This window comes from Lotus japonicus, chromosome 4 (assembly GCF_012489685.1).
Source record: "Lotus japonicus ecotype B-129 chromosome 4, LjGifu_v1.2".
NCBI classification, from domain to species: Eukaryota; Viridiplantae; Streptophyta; class Magnoliopsida; order Fabales; family Fabaceae; genus Lotus; species Lotus japonicus.
In genome coordinates, this window is record NC_080044.1 from 17,535,774 (window position 1) to 17,551,647 (window position 15,874).

The 15,874-nt window shown below is 37.2% G+C and overlaps 3 protein-coding genes across 7 annotated transcripts; 2 read left to right on the forward strand and 1 right to left on the reverse strand.

Moving 5' to 3' along the window:
• The first annotated feature begins 2,255 nt into the window (after positions 1–2,255).
• On the forward strand, positions 2,256–8,440 carry LOC130714747 (uncharacterized). Of its 4 annotated transcripts, none has more exons than XM_057564691.1 (5): positions 2,256–2,403; positions 5,451–5,517; positions 5,685–5,760; positions 7,362–7,657; positions 8,197–8,440. In XM_057564691.1, exons 2-5 carry the CDS (start codon positions 5,458–5,460, stop codon positions 8,281–8,283), a joined length of 519 nt encoding a protein of 172 aa, XP_057420674.1. In that variant the 5' UTR covers positions 2,256–2,403; positions 5,451–5,457; the 3' UTR covers positions 8,284–8,440. The 4 variants fall into 4 exon arrangements, with proteins under 4 accessions (XP_057420674.1, XP_057420675.1, XP_057420677.1 ...); XM_057564692.1 differs by lacking the exon at positions 2,256–2,403 and adding an exon at positions 2,469–3,924; XM_057564694.1 differs by lacking the exon at positions 2,256–2,403 and adding an exon at positions 2,469–3,901.
• A 1,113-nt stretch (positions 8,441–9,553) lies between these two features.
• On the reverse strand, positions 9,554–12,832 carry LOC130709917 (cyclin-dependent kinase inhibitor 4-like). Of its 2 annotated transcripts, none has more exons than XM_057559046.1 (3): positions 12,269–12,832; positions 10,050–10,244; positions 9,554–9,911 (listed from the first exon to the last, which is right to left on the reverse strand). In XM_057559046.1, exons 1-3 carry the CDS (start codon positions 12,553–12,555, stop codon positions 9,842–9,844), a joined length of 552 nt encoding a protein of 183 aa, XP_057415029.1. In that variant the 5' UTR covers positions 12,556–12,832; the 3' UTR covers positions 9,554–9,841. The 2 variants fall into 2 exon arrangements, with proteins under 2 accessions (XP_057415029.1, XP_057415030.1); XM_057559047.1 differs by having other exon boundaries at positions 10,050–10,241; positions 12,269–12,814.
• Positions 12,833–14,051: 1,219 nt separating this feature from the next.
• On the forward strand, positions 14,052–15,035 carry LOC130712391 (uncharacterized). Its single transcript, XM_057562227.1, has one exon. It carries the CDS (start codon positions 14,052–14,054, stop codon positions 15,033–15,035), a length of 984 nt encoding a protein of 327 aa, XP_057418210.1.
• The last annotated feature ends 839 nt before the right edge of the window (positions 15,036–15,874 follow it).

A 15,874-nucleotide genomic window follows, 5' to 3' on the forward strand; every position in this document is an offset into this window, starting at 1 on the left:
TCTCCTAGTCTGAGTGCCACATCAGGAAAAAAAAAGCCATGTCACACAAAAACGTTAAGTTTTTAACGGAAAGGAGCCGGGGGACCAAAACTGCTAACGGAGATAAACGTTGAGGTACTATTATGCTATTTTTAAACATGGGGGATTATTATTGCACATTTTTTAAACGTGGGGGACCAAAAGTGCTATTAAGCCTTCTTTGTAGAGACAATAAGTTAGCTAGAACACATGACGACGTGACGAGTGAGGTCAGAGACGTTGTTTGGCTAATCACGTTGCATTCATTCACACATTTTGAGGTTTATACACGGCGGGAAGTCGGACCTCGATGGATTCCAAAATGGTCCTAAGACCCGGAGTTCCATATAAGAACACTACGGTGATTCTTAGTAGCAGACAGAAATGGCAGGCCTGCGGGTATGCTGCTGATCTGACTACATTTTGTTTGGTGTAAGAGATGCCCGAGCAGAAATGGTCCCACTTTGACCGGCGATAGGACTGACTCGTTGGTGTCCATCCTTCCGGATTGCATCTTGTTCCTCGTCATCTCATTCATGCACCATGCATACTGACTTAGTTGCCGAATGTGATTGATACTTGTTAATCTTACGTGATATATGTTAATTGTAATTATCATTTATATTCAATTGGAAGATATACAATTTATAATGCTATCACAACTTCTAAGCCTAAGTAGCTATTCATTAAACCTTATCTACTGGGTGTATTACTTATGTAATTCTTTGAGTTGACCCTCGCGCCTTCTGTTTGTGTTTTGGTGGACTACGCCCATTGTCAGATGTCCATGGCGGATTGGTTTACGATGGTCCACCCTTCGGGGGGGGACTAGGTTTGAGATGCTTGATCAGGAGATCCCCGGCTCATGGGTGGTCGACCCCGCTGGCCACAGAGCGATTTACTCGGGGAGAATAATGGAAGATCGTGTCGACAGTCTGGGATACTTGACGGAGGGAGTTCTGAGGCATTACACTGTCAGCTTTAACCTGCCACCCGACGTGCACTGTGGACCCGGTGTAGGAGCACCGCCACCACCGTTGTCTTCTGACGACGAGGACCCTCGGAGGAGGAGCCAGTGGGAGGGACTTCATCGGACTCTAACTCACCTATTGTTGTTGTTGCTGATGACTTTGGATCGGGTCCCGGACCCGTGAGACCAGTTCAGGAGCATGTTGCGGTAGCGAGAGGGGGATGGTTGCAGACGTTGACCTAGTCGTCCTGGATTCTGATTCGGACGATGATCACGCTAGCATGTAGTTGTGAGTGCTGGGGTGTACTCCTTTGGACAGGATTAGGGTAGGAGTAGCGTTATAGCTCTGGTCGTCATGTTCGTATTTTGGGGCAGGGTAGGTCCCCGACCGTTAGCTTTTTGTGTGGTTTTCTTTATGGAAATCACAGAGAGTTGGTCGGACTAGGAGGTCTTGTTTAGGCCGTTTTGGACTGACCTACTTTCGTTTTGGAGGACTGTATTACGAACACTTGACCTTTCACTTTGGTTTATACATATTGCCCACGGGGCACTACTTTCGGTTACTTCCCGTCACTGGAGGATACTCGTGACGTGGTTCACTACTTACAGCGGGGGCTGTAAATATATTGTACATTAGTTATGTTTATCTTTCGCGGTAGAGTCTTTACTTCGACAAGTCTTTAATTTTACTATTTAAACAAATCAAAAAAAAATATTCACGTTTTTCCGCTTTATTTCCGCTTTATTTTCTTTTTGGTTACTAAAATGATGTCACCGAAATCGGGGTGTTACACTAGTGGTGGAGGCGTCGCTCTAAAGGCAACTCTTATCTTGATTTAATTTTAGCAGATTGTCACACTTTAGCTTTGACTTTTTTACAGTTGGATGTTTTATTTGTTCGTACGCAGACTTCTTGGCTACGAATGCTTCCTCCTTTATGATTTGGATAGAGAGGGGCCTCATGGTCTTGATGCTTTTGTTCGCTATGATGCTTTGCCTTCCATGCCGACTTAATAATTAATATATTTAAATGACTTTAAAAAAGAAAAAAACTTCAAAACAAAAGTAAATAATTATGTGGCAAATACATGACACAATTACGTATCCACATCATTTAATGAACGACACATCATTCACTTCCGTTAAAATTGGATGTCAACTTAACGGAGGGATCTAATTTTCACAAATTGATACATGAGGGACCAAAATCGCTCGCTTTAAATATAAGGGAGTCAAATCACACATCCATGATCGATCAGGGACTAAACGTGGAATTAAGCCAAAGAAAAGAACCCACATTCCTACCTCTTTCTCTGTTTATGTTTGGAGTGAAGCGCCGTTCACTGCCATGAGAAAAATTTCTTTTTGATTGAACAGCTTTGCAACCGTAGAGGAATTTTCTGCTTTGCCTCCAGGTACCTGCCGCGCTACCCATATTTTTGTCTTGTTATCTTTGTTTTATGCTGAGTGAGTGAGTGAGGAATTTACATGGTCTGCTTGTTCTTGGAGGTGAATGGAATGTAGGTAGGGATTTTTTCTCAAAAAAAATGTCTTATTCAGTTCAAAGTTCAAACCTTTGAAGGGGATTGGAGGCAAAAAGCTTATTCCTTTATCATATGATTTTGCTGGTGATACTCATTGATTTTACAGATTCCTGACTAAAAAGTGTTATTAGGGAGGGTGAAATTTATGTTTCTCTCTCTCTTTGCCCCTAATATGTTATGGGATTAGTTTGATATTTATGGCTTGTCAATGTCCTATTTCATTGCTGTGGCTTCCATACATTCATGCTTCCACTGCAATTTATAAATTGTTGGACCATTGTCCCTGTTTAGATGTATGGTGGTTACTCTTCCATTATAAATCCTTAATTACTCATAATAGGGAAATAGTTTTCCACATCCAACTTATGTTATACCAGGAAACTTGTAAAGTGACTTGCTTTTTCATGATGTGTGTGATATTGTTTTTCTTTTTGCTTCAATAGTGGAGTGCTACCCCTAACAAACTTATATAGTTATGTGGTTAAACCATACTCAAAACGGATATGCATTCACCATATGATCATGTCTGAAAACTTGAAAATTAGGACATCTAGATGCTGACTTAAATAGGGTACATGTTGGATGTGGCTTCATACACATTGTTGAGAAGTCTCACATTGACTAGAGATATGACCAAAATAGTCCTATGAATTCTAAGATAGTATCAGAGCCTATTTATTGGAGACTACCCATATATGGGTCAACCGCATATGTTCATTCCTGCAAATTTCACGCTCCAAATGTCCATATGTCCAGCACTCACCGTGAGGGGTGGGTTGAGAAGTCTCACATTAACTAGAGATATGGCCAAAATAGTCCTTATAAAGGGTTAAGATGGGTATACAATGTGGAGTCCTAGAGGGAGGTTATGAAGGAAGGTTATCAATATTCAAGGGTAAAATAGCATTTTCATGATTTAATTACATGATCAGTTTTTCTTTCCATTCCTTTCCACCCAATTTGGGAGGGAGCAAATTTAAAGGAAAACAATGGAGCATGATGGAACTTGAACCATTACTTACCATGGCTTCCATCATATTTTAAACAAAACAAACAATGGAACCCTATCTCCCTCCACTCCACTCCATCCCCCTCCCTCAATCCAAACAAAGCCTTAGTTGAGTATAATAATGTATTCAGTAAATAACTAAATACACCCTTAGTTTCACCAAGTGTAGACCCTTCACTCTTCAGCCGCGCCACCCCACCGCACAATCTTCAGTAACCAGACTCTAGAGTCCACGAACACTACCGTCGCCGTCTCAGACCACCGTACTTTCGCCGTGCTGAACTCTCGTCGGTTTCGCAACCACCGTCCTCTCTCCGTGCTGGAGCACTGTTGGCGTCGAAGGCTTGCTGCAAGCAAGAGGTCTATTTCTCTCTCATTCAAAGGTTATATTTGTTCCTCTCACATTTTCCTTCAAATTTCTTCTGTTTCTTCATCAGTGTCATGGTGTTTCTCCACTATTACCGTTCAGGAATCTTAATTTTGTTTGTACAGAAAATGGCAGAGAAATAATCCTTTTAGTTGAATTAGGTTTTCTTTTACAACTTTTATTAGTTTTATGTGTTCAATTGTAGATAGGTTTTGGGAAAAATTAATTGGCTTCTTCTCTTGTAGCAATTTAGTTCCTGCTTATATATTTTGATATAAGCTACACTAATTGAAGCAATGTTATTGTACTAACAAGGGGTGGTAGAAAATTTCTACTGGGCGAGGATTTTGGGTTGGTAAAAACAAGGGGTGGGGTGAAGGAATTGGGGGTGAAGGCTACCAGGTGTGATAGGAAGCAATTCATAATGGTATCCTTTTGGAAACCAGTAGTTTGATGAGGTGGATTGAAAGCTCAAATTAGAAGGAATTGTTGTTAATTTGGTGTCAAGATGAGGATTCAAAAATCAGTTGGTCTTACTGTGGGTCTTGTCAGCATTTTAAACTTTACAAGATAGTATTGTCATTGTGAATATTGTGCATCTGAGATGTATTCCTTTTTTTGGGCTGATTTGATTTGCTTCTAAACCGGCTTTCTGTAAATATTATGTATCTGACAAAAAAGGGGGTCTTTATGTTAAATAGGCTTTTAGATAGGCTAGTAGGCCAGGCCGTCTAAAAGACTAGGCCTTTGAATTTGGCCTACTACAGGCTTGGGCCGCAAAATTAGAATGCATGCCAGGCTTGGGCCGCGCAAAGCCTGTCCTAGCCTATTTCCACCCGTAGGTTTGCTTAATAACATGAACTTAGTTATCATGATTTGTTGTCAAAGCAGTTGTCTGACACCATTTCAAGGCAAGTTATAATCATTCATGTCTCTTGCTCAGGTTCAGTTACTTCGGATGATGCAAGAAGCTACCTTTCCCAAAGTCACTCCACCTTTTTTACTAGAATAGAAAAAGCAAGCAAGAGAAAAATAATAAAATAAAACTAGAACTTGTTAGGTTTGGCTCTTGGATATAAAGGAAGATTTTGATAATATCTGTGCATAATTTGTTTCTTTGAACTCTCTACCGAAGACAGTTCACCCACATTTGTATCAGTCATACTTCATACAAATGTTTTCACTTTTGATGAGGATGTGCATATGTGATTGTGTCTGCTGCCTCGAGAGCTCATTTTTGGACATATTCTTATTAAAAAGTGCCCATAATTATTGATGTTTACTATGATCATTAGTGAATGAACTTTTAGCTGAAAAGTCTGTTGTTTAAAGTGGTTATGGATCAGATAATTCCCCACTCTCGGTTGTTAATTTTTTCATATGATGATTTGTCGCCTCCTTTTTTATGGACATGGGCTTGTATTTGTATATGTCTATGCCAACCTTCACGGTGATCAATAATCTGGGTGGCACTTGTCTGTTAAATTGGGTTTCAATTGAATTTAAACTATCCTATGTTTTATGACTTTTGTTTTCTTGCAGTTCTGGAATGATTGATTTGAAAGAATTGTCCTTGGTCAGTGGGAAAGCTGCATGGATGGCTTACTTGGTAAGCATTTATATTGACTGCATTTATCAAATGTCTCTTATCAACCATAGAAAGATGCATAGTACTTGAAGTCTCGAACTTTGGTGCTGGGTACCCTATCTTTGTTTGCTTTGATTGTGTAGTTATCAATCTATTGAATATATAATGCTGTCTTCTTTATTATACAGGATGTCTATTGTTTGGATGCTGATGGTGCTCTTTTTGATGCTGCTTTACTTTCTGCAGCTGCTGCCTTATCTCATCGTAAGTGGTACATCTTTAGTCCTATTATGAATCATTCAGAAGATAGATCATTCTTGCCTAAAGCCACTGTAAAATAATACTTCCCAACTTTATGAATTGTTTCTTTAAATCACATAAAGAAATGTATGGCAATCTTAACAAATACATTCCAATTGGGAGATCTCAATAATAATATTAGGAGTGATACGGTGAGTTGGAGACCTTAAAATGGGCCCTGGTTGGACCCCCCCCCCCTCTCGTTTCATCCATGCTGTTAAACATCTGCACAAGTTGAATGTTTAGACTTTAGAGGGGGGGGGGTGGAGTATTGGTAGGTATAGTTAGTTAATTGAATAGTAGTTAGTTGGTTAAGGTGTGCTACCTATAAATAGGAAGAGGGGTGAGAGGGAGAACTGGCTGTTCATTTCATTGTAACCAGCTCCATCTAGTGGGAAATCGCTTTTGGTAGTTGTTTTTGTTTCAATTTCTTTGATTAGATTGGTGAGATAAAAGAAGGAAAAAATACCAAATCTTTGAGTTGTGTGATCAATGGTATGAATCACACTGATTCATGTATGTATTGCACAATTTAAAGTCATTTGTGATTCATCATGTTAGGACCCCATTGCAAGGTATGGGACTTGAGTCCCACATTGGAAGTATGGGATTCTAATGTGGGGTTTATAATTGGGCTCTCCAACTACAACAGCTAGCTTTTGTGGTGTGGTTCTCCCAAGGTTCTTATCACATCACATGATAAAACTGGCATGGACAATTTTCACAATTCACTGGCTTGCTGACTCATATTAAACTGTGCGATTTGAATCATGAACTGTTCTTGCAATTGCTTGAATTTGCAAAAGGTAACCCTTTCTTTCAATTTTCTCACATTCTGCATTTGATAGCCTTTTAAATCCTATATTCCCAGCATCAGAATAGAATTGGGTTTGGTCTGTAGTTCTGTGAAAGCATTTAGACCACTGCCTTATTCCACTCCTCCACTGATTGGGCCTTGTTCACTAATTAAATTTCAAAGTCAGCCCACACTATGTAATTTCACTTCTGCCTTAATATCTCATTGAGCCCATTCATAAATATTCCCTTCAATATCTTCTTAATGTGATCCAATGGTCGTGTAAGCATTTTGAATTGTTCCCATTGTTCTACTGTTGTATTAGATTGTTACAAATCCAGCAAGAACTCCTGCTTTTGTGCTAGAGATGGCTGACACGGGTGGCAACAATCTTTGCCGTAAACTCTCCCACCCCCACACAATGTCACATTCAGAATATTATGCCATTGTTCAGTCTATGTAAATGTAACCAATCCTTCCTAGTGGGAAAAGACTATTTGTTCTATTATCTTTAGCAATGGTGTATAATGAGTTATCGAGACCACTAAAATTATTGAAAAAAGGCCTTTCTAAAGTTTTTGGATGACTTCAAACCGTTTTTGTTGAGAAGTCCTACATTAACTAAAGATATGAGGATCAATCTTGTAAGCTAGCTTTTCAGGTAAAGTTAAGCCTAACCCAAATTTTAAGAGTTTTATTCTGAAGTTTTGGTCCTTAAATCTTTCTTTCATAATACTGAGTCTAGTTTTATTTTGAATTTTGTTGACAGTGCAAATTCCTCATGTTGCTATAAACGATGACGGCAAAATAGTACTCGTGTCTGATGAAGATGGACAAAAGCAGGCACAAGAGCTGGTTAATAAGGAAAAGAGGAAGCTTACACTAAGAAACATTCCATTCTCATTAACATGCATACTTTACAAAAATTACATCTTGGCAGATCCTACTGCAGAAGAAGAATCCATTATGGAAACCCATATGACTATAGTTTTGAATACATCTGGTCAACTTATATCTCTTTACAAGCCTGGCGGGCCAGTTCTTGCCTATACTTCTGCTCTCCAGGTTAGTTTGCATATGGTATTACAGTTATAGCATTAACATTATTTGCCTCATTTTGGATTAGCATGCTAATGAAATAATGAGCACTTTTGCTCATAGAAACTTCATCAAATTTTGATTTAGCATTAGAAATTGGGTGTTTTTGGGATAGAGTTAGTCCTCTTGGTATCAGAACCTATCGTAGACTACGAAACATTGAAAATAGGGTATCAGGGTATGAGTTTTGTAATTTAAAATTGAAGATTCACATTCTTCTTGAAATGCTTAAATGAAAAAAAGTTCATCAAAATTCAAGATCTAAAAAATTGAATGATTGAAAATATCTCTTAAAATTAACAAATTTGTGACTCTCGAATATCCAACAGATTTATTAATTTTTTATAAAGTATTTTATTTTTCTTGGACAAATAAGAAATGAAAGTAAACCAAATATATAGTATCGTAATGAATCATTTACTAAATTGAATGATAGCGATGGTACCTTTATGTTGGATCGAATTATACAGATGGGAAGTTAACAACCATTGTTATTGTGGTTTCAGGACTGTGTTCCATTGACCAGGCAAAGAGTTAAAGAACTTAAGAGCTTCTTAGACAAAGAAAATTCTGCTGCTATGGAGGTTGAGTAGAATAATAAATTAATCCTCATTGTTTTGAGTTTCAACAATATCTTCATTGTTTTGGGTGATTAACTTAAAACATCTGTACATTCTGAATTATGGTGTTTGGTAACTAATCAACTTCAATTAAGATTTAAATTACACTATCCTCTATGGATTAGCTCAATTGGTAAGAGTGTTATGGGACATATGGGTTGGGGTGGGGAGGTCCATTGATCAATTCCTAGAGGGTGCAATTTATATTTCCGATATACAAAAAAATTACGTTTTCCTTTAAAAAAAAGATTTAAATTACACTATGCTTATTTCCATTTTTCATTGAAATTGCAACATTGAGCGTTTGTTACAAGGGTGAAGGAATAATATTTCTGAAAATGTGATGGCTGGAAATGTCATTTTTCGCATAAGACTTATAAATGTGTTTGGTGAATATTTAGCATTTCTGAAAATATATTTAAATTTTATTTAATTCAAAATGGGAAAAAAATGTGATGGAATTTGGAAGTAGTGGGAAGTTTACCTTCACTTTCTTATGAAAATGTAAGATATCCAAAGAATCAAAAAAGAATTATGAAAATTATTTCATTGAAAGAGATTTACAAGAGCATCAAATTTACAACCCCGTCATGAACACGGAAATATGCCAATAAATATTGACTCATTTAAAATGTGGTTACTCTAGTAAAAATTGATTAATAAATAAATAGTCGAGTTTGTAATACACATGATTGTTTTAAAATTTTAATCTCAGCCCTTTGTTTTTAATAAGATTGAGGGTCGAGACTTGGAGTAAGTTTTTTAATTGTCTCCTGGAGTTAATAGATCCTTCCTTTTCTTTTTTGTTTTAGTCATATTTTATAAAATATTTTCTAAGAAAACATTTTCTAAATATGAACCAAAGATATATTGAAGCTATATTTTCTGTTCTCTTTGAATATGAAAATAGACAAACCAAACAAGTGCTGAAGTCGTGTGTGTATTAATGAAATCTCATCATTTATGATAGAAAGAAAAAAACAAGAGATAAAGAAATGGGTAAAAATGGATGAAAGTGTAGTGAAGATATCAAAGTAGCTTTTCTTATATTTTACCTTCCTACATTGTTTTTCCATTTTCGGTAACGCCATATATTATAGCCATTTAAATTTAACAAATGCTATACAAGTATTTATTTACTTTTTGGTAATTTGATTTTGTACCCCTGTGCAGGTATTGTCTGGTTGCGTCATGTAACTTGAGCTTAAATTCCTTCCCAAGGTTAAAATTTCAATGCCAAATATAGAAGGATAACTAATCTCTACATTGACTATCCAAATCATGATTGATCTCTGCTGAATTATAGACATAAGGTACCGAAATTACAGAAAAAATTACCCATAAACTAGATATTATTATACTCACCCCCAATAAAAGAAAAGTAAACAGAAAGACAGTTAAACTACCAAGTTTTAGAAATCTGTTCTAAACAGATACTTTCCTTATAGCTTTTTGAACAAGAACATCAAACAATCTGAATGGTTAGTGAAAGCTGGTTGAAATCCATATGATATCATGACCAAAGCTTGTTCTAGTGAAGTACTGGGACCCATTCGTACCGTCCTGGCAGAGGTACTTCATACACAACGTCAAAATTGTACCTGAAAAATATATACAATATATACATAATAAGCATATATATTACATACTTATATGAATAAAAATTGGGGAAGAAATCCATATAAAATACAGCATAGGAGGAAAGCAAAAATAACTTGTGGGGATAAAACAACACATACTTGTCCATAAATTTTGTTTGTTGCTGCTTCTCTGCACAAGCGAAGAACTCCTCCATTTCGTAAGCCGTTGGAATATTTCTTTGAATGTGTGGATGAACTATGTGGTGCCTCCTTTGCCTTGTGGTTGAACCTGGGGTGTCAATGGCACTTGAATCCCTTATTAAACTACAAGGTGTGCTCTCCCTTGTGCTTCTGCTAAAGAAAGAAAAGATTGTAATGAAAACTAGCTTAGCAGAAGAGTTTAACAGGAAAAATAAAATTGCACATGATTGTGAAATTAAAATGATTGTTTTTTCCTTTGCACAAAATCTCTCTAGCATGGAAGTAGAGACAAATTGCAATCTAAAACCGTAACTGGCATTTAATGGGACAAGCTCTGACTCACTGGGCTGATGCAACTATAAAATACAAAGAGAGAGAAGACCAAATCTTTCTCATTCAGTGAAAGCCTGCCTAAACAGGGATCTGAAACACATGTGACCGCAACTAGGCCCCATGAATATGACAGATCGTTTCTAACAAGAGTCATGAGAGTTATTGCAAAGTCCAGATTATGAAGCTCAATGCTACAGGCACGTTCTTGCAGATCAAAGGACAATCAAGGTTATATGCATTTCCAGGAGTCATGACAGACATATTATTAGTTCTTCAAAAATTGTCACTATTTGATTTTAGTACTTGATTGAAAAATGCCTCACAATAAAATAGCCTTACTTTTGTCCCTAATTTTAATAAAATGGTGAACCAAACTATACAAAACAAGGTGATATCAATACTAAACAACATTTATGGAATCACAATTGTTTATTACAAGTTGTCCAGCCAGTTTGCACTAAAACTTCAAAAAAAAAATCATAGAAAATCATAGTCAGGGACTAAAACGAGACTATTTCAAAACATAAGGAACCAAAATAGAACTTTTTAAAAATCATGAACCAAAATCAAATATCCAGTGTTTTACATGGATTCAAAACATAGTTTACCTTTTTCTAATGACTCAGTTTTTTAGTTCATCAAAATCTGGAGTGAAAAACAAATGACAATGACAAATGGCCTAAAAATATAACTGCATGAATATTATTAGGTCACAATTACTCAACAATCAGAACAGCAGAGACAGTTCACAGTTGATGTACATTAATACACTCACTCACTCAGCTTCAAGTTAGAAAATTTTCTCTTTCTCAATCAGTTCAGAAAACTTACTTTCTATTTTGTGGGGTCCAAAATATATTTCACTTGAAAAAAGATTGAAAATTTATCAACTGTCAACATTACTGGTACAACCCATCATTAATGTAAGCAGATAGTTATAGCAAAAATAATTACCATAACAATTCATGTACTAGAGGCAGTGCAATTGACACAGATATCAAAACATCAGAAAAATACAACTTGCAGTAAATAACTATAATGATGGGCATACAACTTGCGGAAGCTATCACAAGTCACAGAAAGTTACAATTCTGAGCAATCCTTTGTACTAACACACCCTTACCTCAGAACCAGATTTGATAAAGTAAGAAATCAAACAATTACATAGAAGTTAGAATACATGAACAAACATCAAGGGAAAATAAGACCTTCCAAGGTTCAATAACAACAACATCAACAACAAAAACAGCCCACAAGTCCACAATAACAATAATAACTAAGGAGCAGAAGCAGCTATAGACTTGTGACTTTTGAAACCCTCTTCTTCAAGAAATTCTCATGATTATTTCACACACCATTAAACAATTTAAATAATATAAAAAATCAGATCAGAACAATAACATGAAAATGAAAATGCATAAACAGGTGAAATTCAGGGATTAAATAATATAAAAAAAGGCAAAAGACAGAAAGAGTAGTGACTTTTGAGATAACAATTCTGAAACCCCTTTTCTCTACTCTAACCTTCCATCCTCCTCTAGTAAAAAAGAAAAGCACATAAAAATCGCGAAAATTCTCAAAACTTTAGAAACACTTGCATGCACATTTATATAAGAAAAAGAAACACCAATTGACTCTACATATAAGTATCAAGCAATTCACAAACAGAAAGAGCTACACAATGAACACAAATAATGAACAGACAATTATTTTTTCAATGATTAATGCAGATCAAAGCAAAAGGGGAAAATTTTCAAAAACAATTATTGAAGAAATTGAATAAAAAGACAGAAAGCGCAGTGAAAATTTGAAGAAATAATTCGAGTTGAAAATTGAAATTATACCTATCTCTGTCTTCAACCTCGAAGAAATTTTCTCCAAAAGAATCTTCCGCACCGACATCAGCGTTCTCCTCTTGCACACAGAACCGAGACGACGGCGTTTTGGGCGAACTCTCTCGGAGCCTGGAATTGGCGGCTGCGGGCGGAACCCTGCGGAGGAGGCAGCGGCTCCGGAGCTGAAGGTAGGCGGAGGGATCCGACTGTTGCGGCGAGGAAGGCGGTGGTGGAGCCTCTGTGATCACGGCGGCGAGGTTGCCGGCGATTTTGGATTTCTTCATGGACTTTCCCATCGGGTATTCTTTCTGGTCAATTGAACAGAAGAAGAAGCAGTGTGTATGAATATGATTGATGAGAGTCGAAATCAAATGGAGGTGAGTGATGGTAAGCGCGGGAAAGAGAGAGAGTGAGAGGGAAAGGAGGGAAAGAGACCAATTTGTATTGTATTGTGGGGGCAAAAGTGGGGAGGAAGATTCTCAATTTTAGGGTTTTTCTTTCTTTTTTGTAGGAACTGAAATTTTATAAAAATATGAAAGCATGCTAAAACCTCATGTGAATCCAATTTTTTATTGATACATTATTTATTTATTAATTAGTAGATAAATTCATATAAAATTTATTCTATTATGCGACTCCATTCCACTTTTTTTTTTTGAAAGTCATTCCACATTAAACTTACTTATAATATGGAATAATTTGCTAGTATCTTCTAAATTAAATTTAGCTTAATTATTTGTGAAAACCCTACTAAAAATATTATGGGTTTTTTATAAAAATTATTCACTAAATAAAAAAATACATTTTTACCCTTATGATGTACCACACATCTAATCTAACTTTCAGAGAAGAAATATGAGAAGAAATATGTAAGTTGAAGTGAAATAAGTAAAATAATAAATATAACATTATTGTATTAATAATATTTTCTCGGGTGTGTGAAGTGAGTAAACTGTTGAGTAAGTGAGTGTGTGTTGAGACGTGGGTGGCATTAAAGTTTTTAACCTTAGGTGAACTTGAACATAATTTCAAAATTTAAGTTTTTTTTTAGCTAATTGGTTCGAAGTGTGGAAATCCTACACTTAGTCATCCTAGCTGACTAATTTAATAGCTGCTTATAGTCATTTAGATCGACAAAAATGATGATGGACCTAGTGATCGTTTGGGCTAACTCAAACATGTTTATAAAATTAAAGTATTAAATATTAAATATAGAGAATAAATTAACTCTTCTTTTAATTGGTTCTTTTCAATCATCAATGAGAGAAAAAGGAGAAATCAATGGATATAGGAATTATGAGAGTAAACTTCTGTATTTTTTTAAGATTGGAATGATAAATTGCTTTCTAGACCTCCACACCAATACTTATATATCATATAACTCTTACCACTTGAGCTATTATTTGGGGACAAACGTCTGTATTTAAGTACTTACATAAACCGTATGTGCTTTACAAAATATTGAATATTTATGAATGGAAAAAACTAGTTTATTGTTCCCAAAATAACATTGCTAACATTTTTTTTGCAAAAAAAAAACATTACTGACATTTTAATTATTTACCCTTTTTTCCCTTTCTTTCAATAGGAATACATTTTATTTTAACAATTTATTGATTTAAAGGTACCTTGGGATAGTTTAGAGAGAGAGAGAGAGAGAGAGTGAGAGACAGAGAGAGTGAGTGATTGAGAGTGTTCTTCACATCATGGTTTCACCGGCGAAGCCGCCGGATGGGGGCGTTGTTGGGGTGGATGGGAAGGAGGGTGGGTTGTGAAGCCATCCTTTAGAGACATGGTTCTAGGGAGGGTGAAGGAGAGACCGGTGCTGGTGCGGGATCGAGTTGACCTCATTGCTCACAAACTGGCCCGTGTGGAGTTTGAGGAAGGTAACAAACACTTGCCTAGGGTGTTTGTTGCGGATTCTGTGATCAAGAACCTGAGTAATCCATGGAGGGAGGCGCTGGTAATCAAAGTTCTTGGGAAAAACTTGGGGTACACCCTCATGCGGAAGAAGCTGCAGGGTCTGTGGAAACCCAAGGGTGGTTTTGAAACCATGGATATTGATCATGGTGTATTCATGGTCAAGTTTGATCAGACTGATGATAAGGAGAATGTGCTTAAAGGGGGGCCATGGATGGTCTTTGATAGATGCTTGGCTGTGTCCTTATGGAGTCCAGATCTGGTTACGTCAGAATCACTGGTTCTGAAGACCTTAGTCTGGATCCGGTTCCCAGGCCTTAATCCGGCGTACTACGACGAGAGCCTGCTGTTCGCGCTAGCAACGTCGGTGGGGAAGCCGCTCAAGGTGGATGCTCACACGACTCAGATGAATCGAGGTCGTTATGCACGAGTGTGCATGGAGATCGACCTTAGTCAGCCTGTGGCTAAGAGAATTTGGTTCCGCAATCAATGGATCCGTGTGGAATATGAAGGCATTCACATTATCTGTGATCATTGTGGCTGTTACGGCCACCTTAGCCGCAATTGCATCACTCAAAACCAGTCGGCAACATCGCAGCAGGGTGTGCATGCAGGGAAGGCAGCGTCACAGAAGGGTGTGCATGCAGGGAAGGCGGCGGTTAGTGCTGGCCATGCAAACCCTAGCTCAAAGGTAACACAAGGGGCCCACAAATCACAAGATAATGATGGTTGGACCCAGATCAAAGACCATAAATCACGAGCAAATTTGAATTCAAATTCAAATGCTCCTTCTCGGCAGAAACAGAAACCGCCTGCTACGTCCAAGGCGAAACTCAAGAGCTTAGCATCTACATAAAAAACAAACACGCCAACACCTTCGATCAGATCTCAACGGTAACACCTGTTAGTGCAAAGGCACAATGGTTCAGATGCAAAGAAAGGAAAAAGGTAAAGAAAAGAGAGAATACGAGAGAAAGAGATATTGGAGGAAAGTTAACTTTTGTATTAGATGCACACTAACTACAAAATACACATGTGGCCACTATTTATAGCCAACTGTCTACACCAGTAACACTAATCCACACTTTGGATTACTCTAATACACTTCTAACACCCCCCCCCCCCCTTAATCCAAAGACCTCTAATGAATATACAACAACTCCAAGCAAACAGAAAAAAGCAACAATGCTAAAAAAAACTGTCTGCAAGAACTTCATACACAGTAAACCTTCAAAAGACATTCAGGAACTACTAATACTAGCTACAAGCTAGTTACACCAATCAGCCTTCTTAACTCTCTGAACCTCTCAACCTTGAGAGCCTTGGTCATAATATCAGCGAGTTGCAATTCAGTACTGCAATGCTGAATCTTGATCTTTCCCTTAGTTACTTGGTCTCTAAGGAAATGAAACTTTATTTCAATATGTTTGCTGCGGCCATGGGAAACAGGATTTCTGGACAAATCTATTGCAGATTTGTTATCCACCAACAAATCAACTGCAGTAGAACTCACAATTTGTAGCTCCTGAAGTAGTGAAGACAGCCACAAAGCTTGGCAAGCAGCTGCACATGCAGCAATATACTCTGCCTCACAGGTAGAAAGTGCAACAACAGATTGCTTCTTAGAAGACCAGGAAATTGGAGCACCAGCAAATGTGAAGATATAGCCCATGGTGCTCTTTCTCTCCATCAAAT

Bases quoted from the DNA above. Each gene is read 5' to 3' on its own strand.
- LOC130712391 (XM_057562227.1), top strand. From the start codon at position 14,052: ATGGTTCTAGGGAGGGTGAAGGAGAGACCGGTGCTGGTGCGGGATCGA.
- LOC130714747 (XM_057564691.1), top strand. From the start codon at position 5,458: ATGATTGATTTGAAAGAATTGTCCTTGGTCAGTGGGAAAGCTGCATGG. The intron at 5,518-5,684 runs GTAAGCATTTAT...TTTATTATACAG, and splicing joins CTGCATGGATGGCTTACTTG to GATGTCTATTGTTTGGATGC. The intron at 5,761-7,361 runs GTAAGTGGTACA...TTTTGTTGACAG, and splicing joins AGCTGCTGCCTTATCTCATC to TGCAAATTCCTCATGTTGCT.
- LOC130709917 (XM_057559046.1), bottom strand. From the start codon at position 12,555: ATGGGAAAGTCCATGAAGAAATCCAAAATCGCCGGCAACCTCGCCGCC. The intron at 10,245-12,268 runs GTATAATTTCAA...TTCTTTCTTTAG, and splicing joins GAGGTTGAAGACAGAGATAG to CAGAAGCACAAGGGAGAGCA. The intron at 9,912-10,049 runs GTATGTGTTGTT...TATATTTTTCAG, and splicing joins CAAACAAAATTTATGGACAA to GTACAATTTTGACGTTGTGT.